This window comes from Mastigoproctus giganteus, chromosome 3 (assembly GCF_048544385.1).
Source record: "Mastigoproctus giganteus isolate SK-2022 chromosome 3, ASM4854438v1, whole genome shotgun sequence".
NCBI classification, from domain to species: domain Eukaryota; kingdom Metazoa; phylum Arthropoda; class Arachnida; order Uropygi; family Thelyphonidae; genus Mastigoproctus; species Mastigoproctus giganteus.
In genome coordinates this window covers 21,582,978-21,608,956 of record NC_143577.1, presented here as the reverse complement: position 1 = coordinate 21,608,956, position 25,979 = coordinate 21,582,978, and the positions used below count along the sequence as shown (strand labels likewise).

The following is a 25,979-nucleotide window of genomic DNA, read 5'->3' as shown; positions in this document are numbered from 1 at the left end:
CTGCCTCCATAACAACCTCGTCCACGTGCTTCACTGTGTAATACATGACCATGCTCGAAATTATTTGATGTTCCATTGTAACGTTCTTTTGTATATTAATAGGAAAATGGATCCATCGTCCCGATATAGCTTCTATATCTTTAGTATTTACTTTAGCATTTTGTAAATATTTTAAATATTTGTATAGTTTGTAAATATTTTAGTCCTTCTCTTTCGGTTGCAACAATATTCCTCGTGCATTATGGAACCCGAAGCAGAAGGCCTTTTCCTAACTGACCTATCCAAACGCAGGTAAATAATTACATAGTTATATTTATTCGACCTGGAGAATGCCGCGTGTTGAGGTAGCCAATGGGAGAAGAGGGATTTGGGTCACTTGGTACAACTGAGGGCAATTATGTCACTACAAATGCACAGGTAAATAATTACATGGGTCATTTCCTGATTAGATATTAATCGGTGCGTTTCGACAGGTGCATCTTTTACATAGAAAAGATTTGACTTACTCCATCATATCTCTACATTTTACGTAGAAAAGCGTGCGCGGGGGTTGGCAAGCAAAGCGAGCAGGGGGCGCAGCCCCCTAGTAACTATTATTATTATTATTATTAAAACTTTTTCTTTCTGTCCCGTGATGGGTACTCACAACAAGTGCATGTGGTGGTTGGTTGTGTTCGGTTACTATTATTATTATTACTGTTGGTCGAGAAACTATAACTATCTTACAAGTGTTCAGGATCGCGGCTTCTGGAGTTCCATGTAAATTAAATTACCTTAAATTATCTTTATTGCTACTAAGTACAATAAAAGTACTAGGAACAATAATACTCGTCACGGCGAAATGGCCAGCAGTAAAGTGTTCTCTGGAAGGCTTATTGCTGCTAGGTTCTTATAAAGGCTCTTTGGCACCATGCCAGTGGTTGACACTGTGATCACAATGGTCATTGCTTGTCCCATATGCTACATTTTTTTGACTTCCTGTCTTTGGTCTGTGTACTTTCTGATCTTTTCCTCGTAGGTTTTCTGCAGGTTGCTGGTGTTGGGCACCTCAATGTCGATCGGGTAGGTAGCCATTCCCTTCTTGTCAGTGACGGTTGTGTGTGGGGATCGTCTTGTCCGTTATTATGGCAAGCTCCCATTACAATTTCTGAGTAGGGGTCTCTAGTAGAACCTGGGTTCGTACTTGTGTTACGGTTTACTTTCTTTGATCAACTGGTATTTCTTCGCTAGCTTCCGATGTATTTTCCTGGAGACCTGATCGACGAGATTCGAACTCAGGTCTTTTCCACCCGGTCCACTGTGCTACTCACGAGGGCTGTCTTACAGGGCACTGTGCTATTATTTGCGACGATAAAAACATTATAGGCTGCTGGAAATAGAATTAAATTTAGTAGATATGAATCGGGAGAAAAGAAGAGTATGGAACAAGTTGGCAAAGTCGATGGGAGACTTTGAATAAAAAAAAATAACAAGAAAATTTCTACCAGATGTAAGAAAGAATTCTGTTGTAAATTGTTTCAAACTTGTGCAGTTTGTTTCTCATTAAGGGTCATGGATTTTTCTTTGAAAGGTTGAATAAGTTTGAAGCATTTCAGAGAATAAGATGTGTTTGCTCTACCAATCATATAAAACATGGGAGCATGTTTTATATGATTGAAAAGGAAAGGAAAGAAAAAAATTTCAGAAAAGGAAATTACGATGCCTTAAGGTACTACATGGCCTCTATTAACTGGGTAGATATCGCGCAGAGAATGAATACAATTGAACTGTGGTACGCTTTTAAAACATTAATCACAGATGCCTTGAATGCATGCGTATATACCATTAAAAAAATACTCCACGAGGAGGGTTCCAAGTTGGATGACTAGTGAAGTTGCCGCATTACTTGAGCAGAAAAAGGTGGCATGGAAAGGTTACAGAACAACAAAAAGTACTGAAGCCTATAACAGCTACAAGGTGATGTGTAATAGAGCCACAGAAAAGGTTCGACAGGCAAAGGCAGTTTATGAGAAATCACTAGCAAACAGAGCAAAGAGGGGGGATAAAGAATTCTTCACATATATAAATGCCAAGAAGAGCAGGACAAACCAGATCGGACCTTTATGTAAGGGAAAGGGGATAGTAATAAATACACCAGCTGCCGTTGCAGATGAACTCAACAGTTATTTTGCATCGATATTTACAAATGAAAAGCCTTTGGTGGCAAAGGGAAATTGTGGGAGCGAAGTTAAAAAATATGTAATTAATGATATTGAAATTTCGCAAGATTATTTAATGAAAAAACTTTCGAGCCTACAGACCAGTAAGGCTCCTGGAGTTGATGGAATATACCCTATAATCTTAAGAGAGGCGGCAAGCGAGTGCATTGAACCATTGAGGCTAATTATGCGAGCATCATTAGACTCTGGGGAGATTCCCCTGGATTGGAAAAGTGCAAATGTATCTCCCATACATAAGGGTGGCTCTAAAAGTGAAGTTGGAAATTATCGACCTGTCAGTCTGACTTCAGTAGTAGGGAAAATCATGGAGGCAATGATCAAGGGTGGAATTCAGGATCATTTGGATCGAATTGAAATTCTCAAGGATACTCAGCATGGTTTCGTAAAGGGAAAATCATGTTTAACAAATCTGGTTCGCTATTTCGAAAGGGTCACTCACGAGCTGGATTTAGGGAATAATTTCGACATTGTTTATTTAGATTTCAGCAAAGCTTTTGACTCAGTCCCACATGAGCGGTTGCTTTATAAGCTGGAACAGGTTGGAATCACTGGGAAAATCCTTAGATGGATAGAAGGATGGCTTCAGGGCAGGAGGCAGAGGGTTGTGATAAATGGCTATTCCTCAGATTGGGTTGATGTAAGAAGTGGGGTTCCCCAAGGATCAGTATTAGGACCACTGTTGTTTTTAATTTTCATAAACGACATTGATGAAGGGATAGAGGGCGTGATGTCTAAATTTGCAGATGATGTTAAAATTGGGAGAGTAGTTAATGATCACTGTCAAGCTGAGCTTCTTCAGAGAGACCTAGATAGACTTCAGGAATGGTCAGAAAAATGGCAGCTGTGCTTTAATCCAACAAAGTGTAAGGTATTACACCTGGGAAACAGTAATCCCAAAAAAACTTATTCACTTGGTGGAGTTCAACTAAAGCCAGTACTGGAGGAAAGGGACTTGGGTGTTACGATACGGTCAGACATGAAATTCTCTGAGCATTGTAAACAGGTTGCAAGGAAGGCCCATGGTGTCCTATCAATGATCTATCGAACTTTTGCAAGTAGAGATAGGGACGTGATAATCCCATTATATAAGGCTTATGTTAGACCACACTTGGAATACTGTGTTCAAGTATGGAGACCGCACCTGAAGAAAGACATCGAGCTTCTTGAAAGGGTGCAAAGAAGGGTAACTCGCCTGGTGAGATCGGCAAAAGGGCGTCCTTATGAAGAAAGACTTCGAATATGTGGGTTGCAGAGTTTGGAAACTAGACACCTTAGAGGAGATTTGATTGAGGTGTTTAAGGCTCTGAGAGGCATCAGTAAAATGAATGAGGACAAAATTTTCAAGATTATAAATGATGCTAGAACTAGGGGACATAAATTCAAGTTACGGGGGGAAATGTTTAGATTGGATTGCAGGAAGTTCTATTTTAGCCAGCGAGTTATAAATTACTGGAATAAGTTGCCTTCATGGGTGGTAGAGGCCGACAGTTTGGGGAAATTCAAAGGTCATCTGGATAGTACTTTCGGGTAAGGGAAGCACATAGGATGATAGGTTTAATTTCCTTTTTATTTATTTTTTATTTTATTAATTATTATTATTTAGTTATTTATTTTTATTTTTTTGTTTTTATCATTGTTTTGTTCGGATTTATTTTTTTTAATTTTTTTTTTTTTTTTTTTTTTTTTTGGCTGGTGCAGCATAAGCCATAGGCTTTCTTGCACCATGCGGCCGTTACTAATACTAATACTAATACTAATGTTTTATATGATTGGTAGAGTATGTGGACTTAAGGATTGCGTTGAAATGTAGGGCTCCAAGTATGGATAACAATATGAGTAGAAGTTCTGAGGTTGAAATGGTTAAAACAAGGGAGGATTTCATGGAGTGTGAGGAATTTGTGACACTAATTTTTAAAACTAGAGTTTTATTAGAAAATGGAATGGGAAATGGAAATAGAACGAAAGATAACAGTGCAAGCGTAAGATGAGAGATAGCTTCATTCTATAATGGTGGGAGCTTGTCCTGAAGAGCTTACTCCTCGCTCTCTGCATTTTGTATGATATTTGAAATTGTAAGTTGTATCAATCCAGGATGTTCGTTTCGTAAGATATTGTACCCCACTTTGCACTTTGTATGACATTCTAAATTGTATCATTATATCTGTGTACGAAACTATGAACTGTACTATAGTTTGGTTGGATGCCAAACGTTGGCTGGGACCACATAATTAAATAAATAAATAATTAATTACTATTCCACTAAATGCAGTTCCTTGTGCTGCATAATTTCAGGTGGATTATCCATTACTTTACTCAGAACATTAAACATTTCAGGTGGCCCATAGTAACATGTAGTTCCTTTTGTTGTGGCAGCCTCAGTATGTCTCAGACTATAAGTACATCAGATGATTCAGTAAGATCAAGTACTTCCTTGTATTGTAAGCGACTTGGATTAGGCATTTCTTCTTGGTGAGGTCTTGTATGAATGGGCTTTGGACATTGTCTTCTGATTGGATGTTGCTCATTCTCTGCATGGTATTGTAAATTCTACTTGTGGGCTGTATGTATGGTGTTGTAAATATGCGGCGGGGTAGCTGGAATTTGTCAGGGACTGCCTGTTGCAATAAAAGCAAAATTAAGTTCCAGGACTCAGTCTTTGAACTTAATTGCCAAACTTTATACCTAATGAATATGCTGCTAGCGCCACGCGACCACCGATTCGACTGCTGCCATCTTGTTGAGAACGAGTATCCACTTCATTTTAGTTGATGGAATCTAGCCGTGCCTTATAAATTCACAAAAATCGATGAATCTCCAATTGCTGTAACGAATGTGAGTATTGGTGGCTTTCAAATCTCATCTGAGTACCCCTATCCTGTGGGTGATTCGTTCCCCATGAGACAGAGATACAACTAATGCTACTATCCCCTCCCACAAGCCACCATTCCACCCCACTAAAGTGATATTCGTTTTTTTTTTTTTTTTTTTGTTTTATCTCCATCAATCACTTGGATGATCTTGATCGCTGTGGAACTAATTTGCACTCTATAATGCAAATTTTTTGCGCACTTGACATTCATTACTGCAAACATTTATACAATCATCTAGGAATTTTTGATACTTCATCAGGTTTAATAGACATCGGGTGATCACTAATTGTTTTGGGTAGTGTATGTATGAAAGTACTCGTTCCACTACGAATGAAGCTCACTGCAGTCCTCTTGAGTAATCGGGAGGCTGGCAAGAGACGCGTAAAATATATTCCATTTGTGTACTCTGACCCACTTTCCCATTCCTTACTTAAGATCGACAGACAGAGAGAGAGAGAGAGAAAGAAAGTGTGCTAATAACCTATTACCTGGTACGAGTGGAAACAGCACTGCACTGAAGTGATAGCAAATTTATTTCCTTTCCATTTGCTTCATCAGTTAGATAGCTCGACCATCCCGAAGAATTAATAAAAATTCGGATTCTTCCACTTCGTATCTTATCTTCAGGATATGTTTAAGTTTACCTTTCTTCGCTGGGCCTCTCTACAACCCCCCCTCTTCCCCCGTTTCCTCCGTAATGTAGGTGACGTGACTGGATGCGGCCACTTTTGGACTCGCGCCATGCATTCTCCCTTCACTAAAATAAGTTTGGACACGGGGGAGATAAGGCTGTAAAACAAATTCGTTATGATGTGAATTTCGAAATGAATTTCTGACCGTTTGCGTCATTTGCCCAGAAAGTGAAGAAAAGGTTATATTTAGATTTTTTTTTTCTGGGAGTAGGTGAGCGCAGCTACTGTTCCGCATGTGACCTTTTAATCCTTCCACTAGCGCAGCAAGATAGCTTGTATTCTTATAACTTAACAAACGAAGCACGTTCCCTGATTGACACAGCCATCTTTCTAATGGACATTCTTAATCTTCCATAGATCAAATTTTTGAATATTTACTCGCATTTTGGTTCCAGTTCACTCAGTATCCTACTCCTCTGACAATGAACTTCAACTGTGAGAAAAGATCCAGGAATCTGACAAGATTCAGCCTTTAGATTCAACCTGATCCTTTCAACGGCTGTATCCCCATCGCGTCATTGTAATCCACTTGAAAGTCCTGTTTGCTCCTACTTCTCCATCTGTAAGTGATTTCCAGCAAGTTAAGGTGATGCTGCACTGAGCGACTCTCCTCCTGAATCTTAGTATAGTCACGCAACCCAAGACAGGCCCATTTGTTTCGATATGTGAACACCATTATCGTTAATGCCGACTATGATGTAACTGTCTCTTATCTCCTTCAAAATTTATGGCTTGGATTTTCTGCAAGAAAGTAAGTGTGGTTATGTGTCCAGATAGAAATGATTTCTTCGAGGATTTTTCTTGTAATAAACGCATTGATTTTCATCGCATGTGTGTATTAAGAATGGTCTTACGTTTAGAACTTCGCTGTTTTGATAGAAATTGTAGAACCAGATTTTGAACAGACCAGCGTTCTAATAGTTACATGATCTCCATGGGCATTGTTTTAGAAATCTTTTAATAAAAGCTCAGCTATTTATAATTATGTTTTACAGTAATCACAAAGGCAGTTAAGGCCATGTGGTGTCAATATATCGTGTCTGTAGATTACATATATTCTCTAATCGGTCGGCCTGTTTATTGAATGACAAATTCTAGTTATCTGGAGATAAAATCATCCAATCCTTGTCTGTGACTGACTAACTCGGCTACGGTGCTAAACACTACTCAACGTTCTTTGTGTTTCTAAGAGAATCGAGTTCAACCTATGACTACTGTATTCCTCGTGAATAAAAGTAGTTATAACTAGTATTAACTGAGGGGCAAAGGAAAGATTTATGGCCTATGGTCCAATTCTAATTGAATACCCAGTAGAGTTACATTTTAAGCACAAGTGATTATCAAATAACGTACTACCTCAAGGGTTAAGAACTTCTCTAACGTATTGAAGGGGTGCTTACCGAAACAACCATATGTGATGTTCAAGTGAGGTGGGCTTTGTATAGTTTTTTTTTTTATTAGTGTACAAAGAAAATGTATTAATCTATCAATATAAAATTTGGTATAAAGTTCACTAAGAATATTCTAAATAAATTCTGGAATTTTGAAAAAGACCAATCACATTTCCTGTTCCAAATTTGTAGTCATATTTCTGTATGGTGGAACTGGAAGAAGATATGTAATCGAAATTTGGCTTAACTCCTCAGTGGCACTGAGCATATACACTGAATACGTTAATGTATATTTATTTGTTTTTTTTTTTCTATTCATTACTGAACTAGAGCCATGAATACAGCGACAGATGCTGGAGAAGACTGAGATCCAATCCGTTATAAAATTTCTTCATTTGGCAAAGAAGCAAAACAAATCTGTGAGGAGATGAAAACTGTATATGGATAGCATTGTCCATCATATAAGACTGAAATATTGGAAAAGACAGTTCGGGAGTGCACGAGGAAAGATCTATGCCAGAATGCACCCTGCCATTGTGGCTAAATTAGAACAGCCATTCCTTGAAAACAGACAAACAGACATTTTATAGCAAATAAAGTGAATATTAGCCATGGGTCTGTTTGTATTGTAATTCATGATGTCCTGCACGTCTAAAGTGGCAGCCCCATGGGTTCCGAGATTTTTGCCACCTCCTCAAAAGCTCCACAGGTAAGAGTATTCCACACAATTGTTGGAGCTTTTTAGAAATAATATTTTTGACCGAATTATGATGAAGGATGAATGTTGGGTACATCACTGTGGCTCAGAAACAAAACAGATACGCAAACAATGTAACATTCATTTTCACCAACTCTCAAAAAGCCATGGTTAAATTGTCTGCCAACAAGGTCACGTAGTCAATGTTCTTTTGCTCTAAAGGTATCATCCTTTCAAGTTGTCTCCCAAAAGGCAACATGCAGTATTAGAGAAACCTCCTGGGAAAGTTAAGAGAGGCTATGAAGTTGAAGAGACAATTTGATAATCTGCAGTACCGACCTTATTCTTCCGACCTATCGGACTTCTTCCCTTTCTCTAAAATGAACAAACCATTAGGGGGCCGCAGATTTTAGACTGATAAAGAGGTAATTAACGAAGTATAAACCTTATTTTCTGATAAATATGAGGAGAGTTCTGTTCAAGAGGCCTGAACGAATTTACCCACAGATGGGAAAATGCTTAGCTCTGGAAGACGGCTTACATAGCAAAGGGTAAAAGTGGTAGCCAAGTTTCAAATCCCTTACTCAAATACAAGGTGAGAGTAAATATATATTTATCGTCCCTCGCAGTAATGCCCAATTAACTGAAACGTACTTTGATTAGAGATAACAATTACATTAGGCTTCTCCATTTAGGATTTACATAAATGTAAATGGATTTAAACTGGTTTTATTATCCAGTTATCTCCAATAATTCCCCTATTTTCTCCAAAGTGGATTGGTTTAATGTTACACAAGCTACCGCCTAACTTTTTCATCGTATCCTTTTCAAAATGTAAAAGAAAGATAGATCGTCTATTAAATTATGCAGCATAGAATCCATAGAGCCAAGTACATCGCGCAAATCCATAAGATGAAGGCACGTTTCCTTAAATGTTTCTTAGTGCATCAAAGAGCTGGTGAACGTGTTAGTAGCAGTACAAAAGCGTGGCTCGTTAAGATCAATTGATTAGAAACATAATAGATTTTTTGTACTAAATTAAGAACGCCTTTTTATTTCTTCTGGGGATCATTCTGTGGTGTAAAAGAAACATATTTTGCCTTCATGCACTGCTATTAGCTTGCCGATAACGGAATTAATCAAATAGTCTCCAAAAGAAAGTTTAGCTTCTTTATATCCCTGGTAGAACAAGCAATCAAATGGTTTTTTGGTGACGTACTTGAAGAAGGCAAGAATACTTAAACCTCTTAAATAAGAGCAGCCCTCGTGAAAGGAAGAAAGCTTCGTGTTTTCTTCTCTAATGGGCCTCCATCAAATTGAATTTCGAACTACACAACAACAAAATGTTCTCCATAAAAGCATAAACATTTCGCTAGAAAAATACAATTATTATTTTAAGCATAAATAATATGAAACACTAGTTTATGTGCCATTAACTCATTATGTCTTTAATAGGCGAATCGTGGATGATCTTGGTACTAATAGCCTGACAGGGAAGTTTATATACCAACCAGTCATCTTTCTTTGGAGATTTTGGGTCTACATTCAATTCCAAATCAAAATTACATATATATTGATTGTCCAAAAATTTAGAAACCATTATTAAATATATAGTAGGCCACCTTTTGATCGAATTACAGCCAATGCACATCGTGGCATGGATTCCACAAGGTGTCTAAGGGAGTCTAGCTTCGAATTTAACCATTCTTCCATCAGGCCGTTTGTCAGCTACTGCCCTTTCCAACATATCCTAGGCATGCTCAAATGGATTCAGATCTATAGAGTTAGGCGGGCAGGGTAGATGTTGGAAATCTTGAAAACGTTCCTAGAATTTAACCATTCTTCCATCAGGATGTTCGTCAACTACAGTATTGCGGTCGGTAGAGAACTGCACTTTCCAACATATCCTAAGCATGCTCAAATGGATTCAGATCTATAGAATTAAGCGGGAAGGGTAGACGTAAATCTTGAAAACGTTCCTAGAACCATTCAGATACAATTTTGCACGATGGACAATTGTCTTGTCGTCTTGAAAGAATCCATCGCAATCAGGATAAAAGTAATGCATTACAGGTTGAAGTTGATTCGATACAACACAAAGATATTCATTGAGGGTCACACGACCTTCAAATGTTATGAGCAGACCTAGTCCGCTCTCCTGTTGTTGCCAGTTGCAAAAGGTTCTAAGATTTTAATGTCTGGTGGGAATAAGTTAATACGTAAGATATCAGGGCATTTTGAGAAACATTTTTATTTCCAAAGAAGATTATTTTGAAATTAGATTGTTGGTTGTTGTTGTGGGGTTTTTAGGCGCACCAGCAAGAAGACTGTATATAATATGTATGTAATTTTAGTGCGTTCTGTTTTGCTGTTTACTGGACGAAAAATCCGAGTTCCTGAAGAAAAAACCATGCCACTCTTGCCTGAGACTGAATTACTCAGCCAGTTATGAAAAAATCCCTTAAAAATTCCTTGCGTCATTGTCGGGACTCGAACTCAGATCTTTTCCACCCGGTGTGCTACCCACGAGGGCGAAACTAATTTGAAACTACATTGCTTACCACATTGAATCAATCTGAAAATGGGATCCATCAGTTCTACTTCAATTTCTTATTAAATTAATAGACGCCAACTTATTCAGTCGTTTACTGCCCATCTAAACTTTCTCAATTCTTATGCACAAACATAAAACTGGTTGTTTATTTGGGTTTTGTACGTCCTGGCAATGTTCAACGAATTTATGAGTGTCATATGATGTACACACATTTATTACTTATCATTTTGAAATGGTTAGAGGCTCGATAAAGGAGGAGAAAATAAAATTGTTTTCTGCTCTGGTGTTGAAAGTCTTAATTGATGTGGAAGTCAACGCAACTCCCCCCCCCCTCTTTAAAGTGACTGTGTGGTGAGCAGATTTCTCTAAGTGGATGAAGACGTGTTTATTTTTAGCTTCTCAAGCATCTTAAGTGATGACAGAAGGAAATGAACTCCCACGCTGAGAGTATACTTAATTTCTGTCTGCTGAATCCTTTTTTTTTTCTTAATATAAAAGTCCGGTTATGATCTTGCACTATCTGGTTAAATAACAAGCCATGAATGAACACACTGTCCATCTGTCCCCAGGCGGTACTTTACACTAATCACAACTCCACCTTCTTCTCTGTCAACTCTCCTTAGCATTAATAGCAAAAGGCAGACCTTAAGTTCGTTTAGAGCGTGTTTTACGACTGGCAAGAGGTTATTTTCGGGCTGTGTTCATCTGAAACGACAAAACCACACAAAATCCATGTTCGTGTTCTTCATTGACGTTTCTGAAGAAATCGTAGTTTGGGGAAAAATGTCTTCGCTATACAGACATTGCCTGCTGCTCTAGACGGAGCCTCATTAATTTCCATGTCCTAAGTTCTTCCTTCCTTCTGCTGGATGGTAGAAAATTTTAAGGACACAATACGTCCTTGAACGTACAGAAAGACTACACGAAACCAATTAAGACAATCTATTAATAGCTTCTTGCATCTCAAAGTAAACACAATTTATTTAGGACATCTTTAAAAAAAATTCTTATTTCTCCTAATGTTATTAATCAACGCTATCCACTAGAATCATTGGAAGACCAAGAGTATAAGACCAAGAAGACAGAAATCTCTATTAATTAATGGAAGAAATACTGAAAACCTAATGTTTTAATAAACAAATTTCAATAAATCTATAAGTACACCATTAAAAGGAAATAACTCCTCTTCATTGAATACCCAAATACTGGGTGTGTGAGGAAAGCGCCCTCTGTGCGCAGCTTTCTTTTTTTTTTTTTACTTCATGTTTATTTCCAGCTATTCTCTTGCTGCTTTTTGGTTCTCTCCGTGACCCCAAAATATGGACTGTTTATCTAGAAGAATAATTCCAGCTGCGTAACGCCGACCTTCCTGACATTTATTAGCATACGAACTGCTTCAGACCTGCAGGTCACGCGCGTGAGTTAAAATATTACAACTTTTCTATTATCAAGGGCCACGTAACAGAATGCATGCCAGAAAACAATAAACACGAACACAACTCCCACAAAGTGACTGAATTGTTTAATTCTTTTCGGAATTTAAAGACTGCGAACAGCCTCACTCAATCACGGAAGGTTTGCAAATGAAATTCGTTTCCTCCTCATCCTCCTGGGACTTATCTACGACCCTTATGATGTCACTTTGACACACGATGGTAGATGAAAAAGAAAGGAATGACTATTTGTCGTGATGGGTGTCCACGATACTGTCCTTACTGTGGTTGCTCAATGGTCCTCCAGGTTGGGGGGAGGGAAGGCTTAGAATGGACGTGTTGCTTCATGCGAAACTGCAATTACTGAGAAGTAACCAAGTCTGCTTCTGTACATTATTTAATAGTAAAGGGCAGTGTGAGCATTAAGTTTCAGTGTTTTTCACACGATGATCTCTTTTGATTCAATGTATTCTTGACATTTCTCTGATGGGAAGAGTGGTTAATTTTTGAAGGTGGAGAAGAGAGTTAACACAGAATTTTTAGAGCTGGTTTTGGGATATTTTCCTAGAATAGTCAAGACAGAGCAGATTATAAATGCTTATAAATAGAGTACATGAATCCGAATTTGTTTTTCACCTGAGTGATCACTGAATTATGACCACCCCTCTGAAAACTGAATGCGACCACGTGAGGTACGAGAGTGCCCAGTTAGTCGACCTACGTAGCATAGATAAGGTGTCAGTGGTTCAGTAGGTAATAAAATTTCGAGCGTGATGGGTAAAAAGAAGGATTTATCGGACTTTGATAAAGGACAGATTGTGGGTGCTCGACGAACTAGTGCCACAATTTCCCAAACGTCTGAACTGGTTGGCTGTTCGAGAACTGCCGTAGTTAAAGTGTACCAGAACTGGCGTCAAAATGGTCAAACGACGATCCGACGGCAAAACTGCAAAGGTCAGTGAACGGTTGATGTTAGAGGTGAGCGCCAGGTCCAACGACTCGTATAGGCGAACAGGCACAGCACTGTTGAAGAGTTGACAACCCAATACAACATGGGCCAACCCGGAACAATATCTGGCATGACCATGTGTAGCACGCTGGCACATATAGGCTATACCAGCAGACGACCCCTACGGCATCCTCTCCTAACCAAGGTTCATCGGCTTAAAAGACTCGCCTGGTGCAAAGGGCATGCAAGTTGGACGTTAGAAGACTGGAAGATGTGCTGGTTGGATAGTCACGTTATTTATTCCACACCGTCGATGGTCGTGTACGGATTTGGCGTGAATAACATGAGGCTTTTGATCCATCATGCATGGTATCAAAAGTGCAGGCTGGTGGAGGCGTTGTATGATGTGGGCATGTTTCACTGGCAGGAACTTGGACCCCTGGTGCATGTGGAACAACGTATCACTGGTCTCCGCTATCGTCAACTGCTTGCTGACTGTGTACACCCCGCTATGTTACACTTTTTCCCGAATGGCGATGGTGTCTTCTAAGATGACAATGAGCCGAGCCATCGGGCACTTGTTGTGCAGAAATGGTTTGAGGAACACAGTTCTGACTTCCAGCATATTGATTGGCCTCCGAACTCCCACGATATCAATCTCATAGAGCACTTGTGGGACACTATGGAAAGGCATATCAGGCGTCTGGATACACCAATCACCTCCATACCTTCATTGCTAACCGTATTACACACAGCTTGGTTGGCCATACCTCCCGAACACTTCCGACTCCTTGTTGAATCAATGCCACGTCGGATAGCTGCTGTACTGAGGGCAAAAAGGAGGACCTATGGAGTATTAGGTAGGTGGTCATAATTCAGTGATCACTCAGTGTATATCTCTCTATACATTAAAAAATGTTTTTCTCCTATTGATATTTTTTCGAGCCAATGGGGGAAGAGGGCGGGCAATTACGTCACTACAAATGCGCAGGTAAATAATTGCATTGTATTGGTGTCTTCTATTGAAAGACAACTGCCCCCATAATGTTCACCAACCTCGTGCATGTGCTTAACTCTGTAATACATTACCATGCACAGCATCATTTGATATTCCATTGGAATGTCAGCTGATGAAGGGACCCGATATAGTTTGTGTATTTGTAAATAGTTTAGTATTTTATAAATATTTTAAATATTTGTATAGTTTGTAATATTTTAATCCTGCTCTTTTAGATGTTAAAATATTCCTCATGCACTATGGAACCCGAAGCAAAAGGACTTTTCCTAAGTGACCTGTGTAAAGCAGGTAAATAATTACAAAGTGATATTTATTCCACCTTGAGAATGTCGCGTAGTGGGAGTGGGGTAGCCAATGGGATAAGAGTGATTCGGATCACGTGGTACAAGTGGGCGGGGCATTTACATCACTACAAATGCACAGGTAAATAATTACATAGGTCATTTCCTAATTAGATATCGATCATAATGGCATAGTGTTTGGGTAAGGCGCCACCTGTGGTTTCCCACATCTTCGCCATCAATACTCTTGTGATGAATGCAGAACCTCTGTAAAAGCCAGAAAAGTGTTGTGTGTTTGCATGTGTAGTTTAGTGCTGGCTTCTTGGTCGCAGGTCCCCTAGTGGGACTCCACGTTGCCCGCCACCACCACCACTAAGAGGTGAGCCAGTCGGTTCACAATATGCTGGCTGCTCTCCATCAGGGATCGCCTGAGCTTCTTGACGGAGAACAAAAGAAAAAAAAAGCATGAGTGAGGGAGATAGCTGAAGGATGGGAGTATAAAGAGGGAGGAAGAACATTAGTGCGTTTCGACAGGTGTGTCTTTTACATAGAAAACATTTGACTTACTCCGTCATACCTCTACATTTTACGGATAAAGCGTGCGCGGGGGTTGGCGAGCAAAGCGAGCAGGGGGCGAAGCCCCTAGTAGTTTATTAATAAAAAAATATGTATTTTAATATATCATAAAGACCAGTAACTACTGTTATTACTAATATTGTTTCATTATAGTTGCAGAAACAGTAAATGTATATCAAAAAATATTTTTAGTATTAGCATTAAAATCGTATACATATTGTACCAATCATTAAAAAGTGCCTCTAGAATTACTTCCATCATCTTGAGAATAGCATATTGGTCATAATCACATCCTCCCCACGCTTGAACTCTGGTTTTTTGTCCAACAAACCGACCACAGAACACGCGCAATTTACAAACATGTACACATGAGTGGATGAGTTTGTTCTCGAGTAAGTCTAATATGAGAGCAATTTTGCCCAATTCCTCCTTGAACTTTGCCAAACTCCCTGCCTCGGCCACCCTTGCATGGAACATTACAATAAGTTGCTTGCAAGGGTGGCCGAGGCAGGGAGTTTGGCAAAGTTCCTATTATGAGAGGAATTAATAAAAGGAATGGGTGAAGAAAGAACTAGAGGGCACAAGTCATCTAAAATCTTATGGAGCAATAATAGACTATTAGCATAGTAGACGAATTTCTAATCTCTGTTCCCCGAGTGCAATACTTTGCATGCGATAGCATAAAACTTTATCTGCCATTTTTCAGCCCATAACTGAAGTCAGTCCAAATCCTTTTGAATACAATTAAGACATGGGATTAATATCTTCTGTCCTTCAACCAACTATGAACCTACTGATGGATTAATGTACTACTCTAGGAACCTTACTAAACTCCAGATAATGTCAAAATTGTTTCGTGAATCCATCTGATTTATATGAATCCATTTGTAAACTAGGACAGAAAAATCATTGTGAGAGTTCTCGTGGAAGGAAGAATTTTTGCGTAAAAAAGAGTTGTTTTCTTCATGAAGAGAAAATTATCTCCGATATATGCACGTGCTGGCTGCTCTGTGTCACTGTCCATTTGTACCGACTGCTCTACAGGGCTGGTATTTTTTTTTCCTGAGCAGGAGAGTGAATAGCGTAGAATGATGGGCGGTCATTGGATAACATCGCATTCTGGTCGAACCCATCACACCGAGGTCAGCCTGTCATGTGGGGTATAATAGGATGTCGTGTCCATGGCCTCGATACACTAGCTTACAATCATGTAAAAGAGCAGACTTATTTCTGGAAACGAATTTTCTGGAAAACAAAGTCAGATCATCTGTAGGTTATAGAATAAAGTGGTATAAAAGATTTTAGCACCTAAGTCACGTGTCAAATGTAGTTTTTATGCGACGCCTTTGATTTTTAGATGAATCTGCCTTATTCAGATTTAAAGCTTTTTGGTCTTTTCTTTCTCCTGATAGAGTCCTTAACCAGATGCGCCACCTAGACACAAATTAGAGTGACTGATTTTTATCGCCCAACAAACGCCAATGTAGACCAGAACAGGATTGCTTTATAAATAGAAAAGAGTCGCGCAAAGAGATGCGAGATAATCATTAAGGAACAGCGAGTGGCTATCAGTAAACCCCAAAATCTTCTACTTTCGCTTTTCCCACAAACATTTAGACTATCATCTCAAGTTTCAAAAGTACTTTCTCGTAGACTTTTATATTTTGGGGAATAACATCATACTCCAATGATTTCTAAAAGCTGATAGAAAGCTAATAGTCACTAATAAGACAAAAACAAAAATCTAATAAAAGGTAGGAGAGATTTTGGTTTCTGCATATCACCCACCAATAAGTTTACAACTAACACTTTGAATCCACTAGTACATTTTTTATGTACTATCTCTGGCCAAAAAAGTCCTCGATCTACAAATCTAAATTGCACATGGTATAATCACAAGTTCCTTGCTTCCACGCTGTCCTGGAGATCCTTAGTCGATCTGATCATGGGAAAGACGGGTAGTATACAATGAATGGAAGACGAAAGGAGATCTAAAAAGAAGAAATGCGGCAGAAATTCGGTTCTTCAAGAACGAGACTGCAGAAATCTATGCAAATTGTGCGTTAGAATGGAAAGTCCAGTGTGCAGAAATGACCGAAAAATTCCATTTAAGCAAAGAAAGACCCATTTCCAACCGACGTATTCGGCCGTGGTTGAAGAATCTAGAGTCCGGTCGTGTGAATATGGGAGCCTGCACACCAAGACTGGTCTGTGGAACAGTGGATAAAGATCATGTGTTTTGACGAGTCTCGATCTACAATTTCTTTTCGCACTAATGTTATGGTAAAAGTGTGCCATGAACCTCTTTATCCAGACTCTCGTGTCCACCATTCAAGAGGCCGGAGGTGATATCACGTTATAAATTATTTTTTATTTTTGTTTTTGGTACGGACTGGTCCGCTCATACCTTTAGAATGTCGTGTTACCTCTAGTGAATGTCTTTCTATCATATTGGACCAGTTTTACCCTTCAGTGCTTCGTTTTTATCCCAATTATGATGTATTCTTTCAAGATGACAACGCAACTGTCCACCACACAAAAATTGTATATGAATCGTTCCAGGAACGTTCGCAAGATTTTTAACACCTGCCTTGGCCACCTGATTCTCCAGATCTGAATCCAATTGAGAATATCTGGAATATGTTGGCTTCGCAGTTTTCTACCGACTACAATATACCAACTGAAAATGTTTTGATGGAAAAATGATCAAATCTGGAGCTGAACCCCCTCATGCATCTAGTGGAATCCATATCATCACGACATGTGCGGGCTACATTTCCGGTACATGGTGGAGACTCCCTCTAGATACTGAATAAAGGTTTCTAGTTTGGCCAGTGAGTAGTTGCTGAATACTGATTAACTGTGAAACTGGTTTTTCATCCAGAAAACAAGCGAACAAACCATAGAATGCCCGGAGTTTACAGACACGGTATACTGACACCTCTTAGCTGTATTTGCTTCGGCCCTTATCAGAAAATGACCCAACCCATTAGAAGTTTAGAAATAAAAATAAAAGGTGAAGTTGTAAATTGCTTGTTCGTCTGTACAAGTTCTCTCAAACACCCAGACCCAATCACAGGCTACCACAGTGGCTAAAGTTTAAGTTTTCGAGAGGTTTTCATAGTTTCAGAGTTCATTTAACCTCATTAAACCCGTGGATTTAAAATTTTCAGATTCCAAGCAGTAACCTTCTTTTCAGGGGTCATTCTGCACTAGCTTACATTAAGCCTGGAGTGCTTTTACCCCTGCAGTTTCGATGATCCCATACGAGGTCTTATAGTTTCGAATGTAAATATTTAAAAATGTTTGCAGTGAACTGCCTGTGCTTAGAACAAATTTGTGACTCTAAAATTGCCTTTTAGCGATATTTTAAAAATCATAAAACCATAACCGCATAATAGTCTGCAGCAGTTTTATACCACTCACATCAACTGCAGTGCTATAGCCGTATTCCCGGAAGAGTTAAATTATTGAATACGAGTGGAGAATATCGGAACCATTAGAAAGAGAATCGTGGTATTACATCAAAGATCAGCATAGGAGAACTCTCTCTCCACAGAGGAATAAAATCTCTGTCATTGACCAATACGAGAGTTATGTAATAATCAGGCCATTGGCTATGAAACTAAAAGAAAGTACTTTCTAAAGATGTGAAGGATTGACTGCGTTGTTGGAAACAGGTCTTTGACATGAACTTTGTAGTTGGTGTGATTGATGGATGATTTTCTATAAAACGAGCCTGCAGAACCCAATAGAAAATAGGTCTGTTATGCTGTCTATTGTAAATTAAATGTACACAAAATAATTCTAAATGTAACTACAAAATATAAACACATTTTATGAATCACAGATTATTTCACTAACATTTTAAATGAATCTTGCCAATGGTCCATATTAGGAACTCTAAATTTTGATTAATATAAAAATGAAATTTCTATAATTCTTCCGTTTTTATTACTACTAAAGAATAATGAAGTGATTTGCTTTTCCATTGGATAAAGCAGTAACCTTCTTTTCTTTTTGCTCATCTATCACTAAATGTACTTTGAAGCAGAGTGTTTTATTAAAGATCCTTTTAAAAGAAGATTGGTTTGTTTACGTATTTTGAAAGTAAATGAATACTTCGTACTTTACAGTCGAACAGTTGAATAGAGGAACAGTTGACTTTCCCAGGCAGTCTGTTGTGTTATGCAGGAAAACAACATGTAAAGGGGCTGCATTCATAAATGTTTTCCAGCTGTCTTACGTTTTATCTTATAAATTATCAATATATGTTATTTAGAAAACAGATGGTATTAGTAACAGTATTCATATTAGTAAGGCCAACTGATGCAAAGAAGAGAATACATAATAATAATAAATTAAAACATAATATTCATGCTATTTCCATTCATACGTGTTTATCAACCAATTCCCTTTGAGCTAAACTCACTACCTCTGCCACTTGGAAGGCAACTAATACCACAACCCTCCACCAATAGATGAACTTCTTGAGATTCAGTCTCCTGATTCTATATTTGTTCTTTCTCACCTACGAGGGAAATCGGATCTTCCTCGTTCCTTTTACACATGCCCCTGAGTAGCTCACACACCTCTCTCAGCTCTCCTCAGATATGTAGTTGTAAAACTTTACAGTCTACTCCTTCCATGCCGTTCTTCATATATGCATCAATTTGCACTCATAACTAATCTGGTTCTCCTTATTTAGCCCCTATCCTGAAGTTCTATGTCTTTTTAAGGCACGTTCTCAGACCTGAGTACAGTCTAGCCATCTTCTTATATAGTGTGCTATTGGCGTCCTATAAACCATGAACAGAATGCTATGTGCCTCCTTCTTAGCTGACTATTTACAATGTATAGAAAATTTCATGTCAGGCTGAATCGTAACACCAAAGACTTTCATCTTGAACAACTTTTAGCTCCTTTCATCCTTGCCTATACGTGACTCCAGGATTTCTATTCCCCAAATGTATAACCTTACATTTAGAAGCATTAAACCTTCTTGCCATTTTTTGGACCATATATGCAACCGATCAATGTTTTTCTAAGAGACATGACCTGGCTCGAATTGTTAACCACTCTTCGCGTCCTCAAATCATTAGTAAACTTTGACATTTTCCCTTGGATACCTTCGTCAATATTATTTATGAAAATTAGAAATAGGAGCGGACCCAACCCTGACCGAGCCGTGAGGAAACCTACTTTTACAATGGTCCACCCTGAAGATTGACCATTTATGACAATCCTCTTTCTGTTATCTTTGAGCCAGCCTGCAATCCGCGGAGGATCTTACCAGTAACTATAGCTTCTTTCAGTTTATACAAACCTTCCATGAAGGACGATATCAAAAGATTTTAAGTTTAGGTATATAACGTCAAAATTGCTATTAGAAGCTCTTGAGCTATAACTCTTTACATTATTGCATTACTTTATAGTAGTGAGGCATGTCCCCTTTAATGAACCATGCTGGGATCTGTTGTGGAGACGGTTCTGAATCGCATCTTTAACCGCAGACTCCGTGATCTTCCCCACCACGAAAATTAGAGTCACTAGCCTACAGCTCTTTGGCGCCAGCTTTGTGGATTGGGGAGACATTAGCACTCACCACTCAGAGGGAATCTTCTGGGAGTCTAATAATGATTTTATTTGCAGCTTTTTTAAATTATAACTGAATATATGCCATTCACCCCCCCCCAAATCCTGGGGAGGATTGGATTTTATGGACCTCCACTAGGGATGAGACCTATTGTATTTAATCTCTTCTTTCTCTTGTACACGTATGAGAAGGATTCCCTATTCCCGTTCTTAGCTCTCTTTGCTAGTGTTTTCTAATAATCAGATTTCACCCTGCATACCTCATCAGTGGCTTTGGTACATAATCTCTTCTAATGTCCATTCAAAAATCAGAATCACGTGGTTGTCTGTAATTAGCCCATGTCTATTGCTTTTGCTCAGTTATTCTTAACCTCATCTGTCATCCATTTTGACACCTTATCTTAACGAACTTTTTCCATGGTAAGAATATGTTTATGGCTTGGAGGATAAACTCCTTGCTGTTCCATAACATATTTGTATCAGACAGCATGTATTAGTCATTCCAGTTAATCGAGATCAAGCAATCTCTTATTCCATTATAGTCCCTTCTCTTTCTCTCTTGCCTTTGACTACATATGCTTCTTTAGATACAATCCATATTATCAAACATCCTAGAACCAGATCTAGAGTATTATGGACCCTTTTTATCTCTCAGATACGCTAGAATAAGTAGCAATCATCCATTTATTAAAAAAATTGTTACCATATGGTGAATTTCCAGCCCAAGTATTCCAGTCTATAAGAAGGAGGTTTAAGTTGCCCACAATAGGACAATCGTACTTAACTAGCCCATTGAGTCTTTCCTGAAGAGATTTTTATTATACACCTCAGAGTCATGCGGCCTATAACACACCCAAAACTATCATCTTCCCTTTGCCAAAAGTAATGACTCAACATCCACTTTACCTGGATTTGACTCAGGGAATATTCTTATCACCTTTGGGCAGTTTGTGAGCAGAAGTATTACTCCCCCACCCCTCCATCCCTTTCTATCTTTCTGGAAACCACAATATTCACCGAAATGAAATTCTTCATCTAGTAATTGAACCACAGAGCACCTTCATATCCGGTATTTCAATGTCATTACTTATTTACCACTTACCTTTCCGGGGGTCTCTTTGGTAACTCCAAGTTGCACTTACTTGCGGCTACACGTATTACTATCAGCGCGCGATCTCCAGTTTTGACGCACGTATTTCTGCCACAACTCGAACTCACCTGCTCCTAGAGGTCGCCGTCAGTACGACGGCAGCTGCTAGTGAGATCGGACGGTGTAGAGCGGGAAAGAGCGGGAGATAGTGCAGTGGGCAGCCGACGACAGCATCCTCCATAAACGTAAAGGCGTGGGATTTTGAGTGGCGCGTCCCAGGTAAGAACAGACTGACGGCAATATTTTTCTTTTTTTTTGACCTCGCAGTGTCCACTACTAACATGGGAGCCATCTTTCGGAACACAGTGAGTGCCCGACGGAAATGCTCCCGTTGTCCATGCAGTTTCGGAAGCGACAGACTGAAGTCGAAGACAGCAGCTTCGCAGGACTGTTCTCACTGTTGATAGCGGGGGAGCCTGTCGGGGGCTTCTCCTCGACCTTCGTTTCCGTAATGGTCTGACTAGCACCTCTTCATGTCGTAGCCAGCGGGAGATGCCTCGGCCAGCTAAAATTAGGCCTCATAGCTGCTACTGCCCCGTGCCCTTGTGGGCTGACTGGATCGGGTTACGCTTGGGCCCAACTAGTTAGGCTTCGAGCCAAAGGCTGTCGTCTGCCCGCCCGTTCGGGGTCGAATTCCCCGTACTCGCATATCCCAGAAGCAAAGACGATGTGTGGGAACGACTGTGACGTACCGTATAGCCGTTGCTTCGCGCTTTATCGCTGCCAACATGGGACCAGTGTGCGATTGACGGAAAACATGACTAACAGCCCAAGTGCCTTTCGTCGGTCCCGTGCGGGGAACCCCTCGCTCTGAGTGTGCGTACGGAAGGTCTCCAAGAGTGGGTGGTGGCATCGTCAGGTGCCCGGTTGTTTGATTTTGGCAGCAGCTTGCACCCTAACGTCGGCACCATTGTAGGCCAGTCCGAGGAGGGTCATTGTCGGCGTGCACCGCGGGCCAGACGAGGTCGGGAGAGGAGTAGCTCCGACTCGAGCGAGTCAAGCTACGGTATGTTAGACGTGTTGCGGAGCCTGAAGAGCCTGCTGAAGATCAGCAGGGTTCACATAGACAACAACGTCTTCAGACTCCACTACACCGTCACGGTTTTGGTGCTGCTGGCCTTCTGCATCGTCGTAACCACCAAACAGTTCGTCGGGGAGCCAATCGATTGCATTCACAGCAATGAGATCCCGGAATCCGTCATCAACACATTCTGTTGGATACACACGACCTTCACCATCAACAAGGCCTACCAGAAGAAAGTGGGCCAAGACGTTCCTCATCCTGGGATCGATGCCACGCAGGAGGAAAAGGACTTCCGCTACCACAGGTACTATCAGTGGGTGTGTTTCACTCTTTTTTTCCAAGCTGCCCTGTTCTACGTGCCCCGTTGGCTCTGGCGTATGTGGGAAGGGGGCAAGATCCAAGCTCTGATGATGGATCTGGACGTCGGTTTGTGCACCGAAGCGGAAAAGAAGCAGAAGAAGAAATTGTTGGTCGACTACCTCATGAGCAGCTTGCGACAGCACGACTGGTACGCTGCCCGGTACTTTTTCTGTGAAATCCTCGCGTTCACGAACGTTGTCGGCCAGATGTTCCTCATGGACCGGTTTTTCGACGGTGAGTTTTTGAAGTACGGTATCGAAGTGATCAAATACGCGGAGATGGACCAGAAGGATCGAGTGGATCCGATGATACGGATCTTCCCGCGGGTGACCAAGTGTAGGTTTTACAAATACGGATCTTCGGGAAACATGGAAACCCACGATGCTCTCTGCATCCTGCCTCTGAACATAATTAACGAAAAGATTTACATCTTTTTATGGTTCTGGTTCATAATCCTGTCCGCCCTGACCGGAATAGTGTTAGTCTTTCGCGTCATCATCGCTGCCTGTCCCCTCGTCAGGGTCTACTTATTAAATATGCGGTTCCGGGTGTTGCATCTTGACCATCTGCACACGGTAGTCCGTCGTGGGTCCATTGGAGACTGGTTCTTGGTGTACATGCTGGGACAAAACATCGATGCCGTGATCTTCAAAGAAGTGGTGGCCGAAATGGCAAAACGAATGACTACAGAACCCAAAGAGGCTGCTTGAAACTTTTGCCTCACTACCTTTGGTTCCTTCAGTGCCTCCAAGCCTGCCTCTTTCTCTCTTTCCTCCTTGTCTCCAAAAACAATGGAATGCTCTTTCATTGAGCCTGGAAAAAACTGTAAAATTGTACACAGTGATAACTGATGTAAGTACGGAATGATAATAGATTGTATAAATAAGCCACGCGATTTCGGCTTGCGGGCCGAATTTCTGTTATAAAAGTACGCTGCACTTTTCATTACAAATATTTATAATGTTAGAGTTGAAAAATAGATTTTATTCATGTAATATCAAAGTCGTGGGTGAGAGAAATTTGCGAGTTTTCTGAACTATGCATGGTTTCTTCTAGTGCTAGTTAAAATGGTAGATATTATGCAGCTTTTCATATTTAAGACAACGTTATTTATAAGAAGCACCAGAGATATTTCCTTAAATATCTACTTCCTGTTCTAATTGCAAGGAAAAGTAGTTCGAAAAAAAAAGTAATTATAAGTAAAAGATTTCAAATTAAAAACCTTCACTGTGCACAGGGCTTGTTTAACATATCAAAATTTACTAACGGAAGAGAATTAATGAGAAAAATTAAGGAAAAAAATCAGAAGAGTCTAATTTTATGCAGTTAAGACTTCGATGTATCTTAAACTTACACATTTCTCTACTTCGATGTATATAATGTAAGAAGAAGAAAAAAAGAGCTGAAAATGTAGAAAAAGAAAAACTAATATTAAAGTGTTACTTATCTTTACAACGGTTTCTGAAGGAAGATGTCTTCAAATAGTTTTACACAAATACTCGACTGTCACATCTGCTTGGTTGGTTAATATCCACATTTACATCCGACTAGAAACATTTGTGTTTAAGAGTGGTAATCAGGTGAAATGGTTGTTGCTGTCTAGAAACTAGAGTTTGTCTCAAAATAGTCAGCCTAATTTCTATTTCATAATAATGCCATTAACTTAATCACCTCATTAAAAGTAACTTTTACTCAGATGGCCGAATAAGGCATCATGCGTCTTCTACAGTGATTGATAGCACCTCTTTCTCTCTGACGCTGAACTTGCCCATCTTGGGTTCTCTTATCCACTAAACCACTACTATCTAATTAGATACGGATACAGAAGAGGAACTGTGAATCTGGATAATAAATTAAATGAAAGGGAAAATCATTTTATTAGATATTCAACTGTTCCTCGAGATCTGTGGTCCAATTAAATATTCGTCTCATTTTTCGACAGAAACTTGAGAAATTATCAGCAAAGTTTCATATTTATTCCCAATAACGATTTTCTCGATTCATAGCCGGTTATAAAACGTAAAGGTTCCCCTTCCCAATTCTGAATATTAATAATTACCATGCGCATTTGCACACCTGATGACATAATACGAGGGGCGTTCAGTAAGTTATCTACCTAAGGTACTTCCCATAGTTATATTTCAATGATTCATCGTGTTCCAACATATCTCAACTTGAATTATACTAATTTTGATCCCACTATGTTTTCAGGTTGTGTTGCTGTAATAGAAAGAAGGAAGACGTTTCTATCAAATTATGGATTTGCTAAAATTGGACCATCGTATAATCATCAAGTTTCTCACCAAAGAAAGAAATGGGCCAAAGGACATTGAAGGGATGTTGGCTGTGTATGGCAACAGTGCACCTTCAGAGTATCAGGTGAAATTCTGGTCAAAACAATTCAAGTAGGATAGAGAGTCCATCGAAAATGATCCACGTCCAGGAAGGCCTGTGATAGCGATCACTCCACAAATGTGCCAAGCTATGGAAACCCCTGTGCTGATGATAGATGTTTAAAATCTATAGGGAATGTGACATATCTTAGGGAAGAATTATAACCATCTTCCATGAACATTTGGGAGATTACTAAGGTCTGTAAGGTGAGTCCCCAGATTTCTGAACCCTGTGCAGAAGCAATTCAGAGTACGGTGTTGTGAGGAGAATGTAGAACTTTATGGAAGAGATCCTGAAACTTTCATCTCAAGAATCGTTATGGGTGATGAAACATGGGTTCATCACTGGGATCCTGAGACAAAGCAAGAATCAATACAATGGAAGCACAGAGGTTCTCCCCCACCCAAACAATTTCGGACACAACCTTCAGCTGGCAAGATTAGGGCCACTATTTTTCGAATGCGAGGGAATTTTGTACATTCACTACTTGGAACACCAGCGGACAGTCACTGGGGAGTAATGTACACCCTATTGTACAAACTAAGGGAAATCTTAAAGGTAAAACGCATGGAAAACTTTCCAGAGGTGTGCTGCTTATTCACAACAACGCACCAGAGGTGTTGCTTTTGCTTTAAGAGACTGTGACTTTACAGAACTTATCCATCCACCTTACAGGTCGGATCTCTCTCTCCCCCAGTAACTATTTCCTGTTTCGACACCTCAAGAAAAACGTACGTGGACGTCGCTTTGCTGATGATAATGAACTGAAGTCGGCT

At 39.8% G+C, this 25,979-nt stretch overlaps 1 protein-coding gene across 1 annotated transcript; it reads left to right on the top strand.

Annotated features, from left to right (window-relative positions):
• The first annotated feature begins 21,969 nt into the window (after window positions 1-21,969).
• On the top strand, window positions 21,970-23,637 carry LOC150087791 (innexin shaking-B-like). Its single transcript, XM_090370418.1, has one exon. It carries the CDS (start codon window positions 22,434-22,436, stop codon window positions 23,517-23,519), a length of 1,086 nt encoding a protein of 361 aa, XP_090226544.1. The 5' UTR covers window positions 21,970-22,433; the 3' UTR covers window positions 23,520-23,637.
• Window positions 23,638-25,979: the final 2,342 nt, after the last annotated feature.

What these genes read in the sequence shown, in the direction of transcription:
- LOC150087791 (XM_090370418.1), top strand. Translation starts at nt 22,434, where the DNA reads ATGTTAGACGTGTTGCGGAGCCTGAAGAGCCTGCTGAAGATCAGCAGG.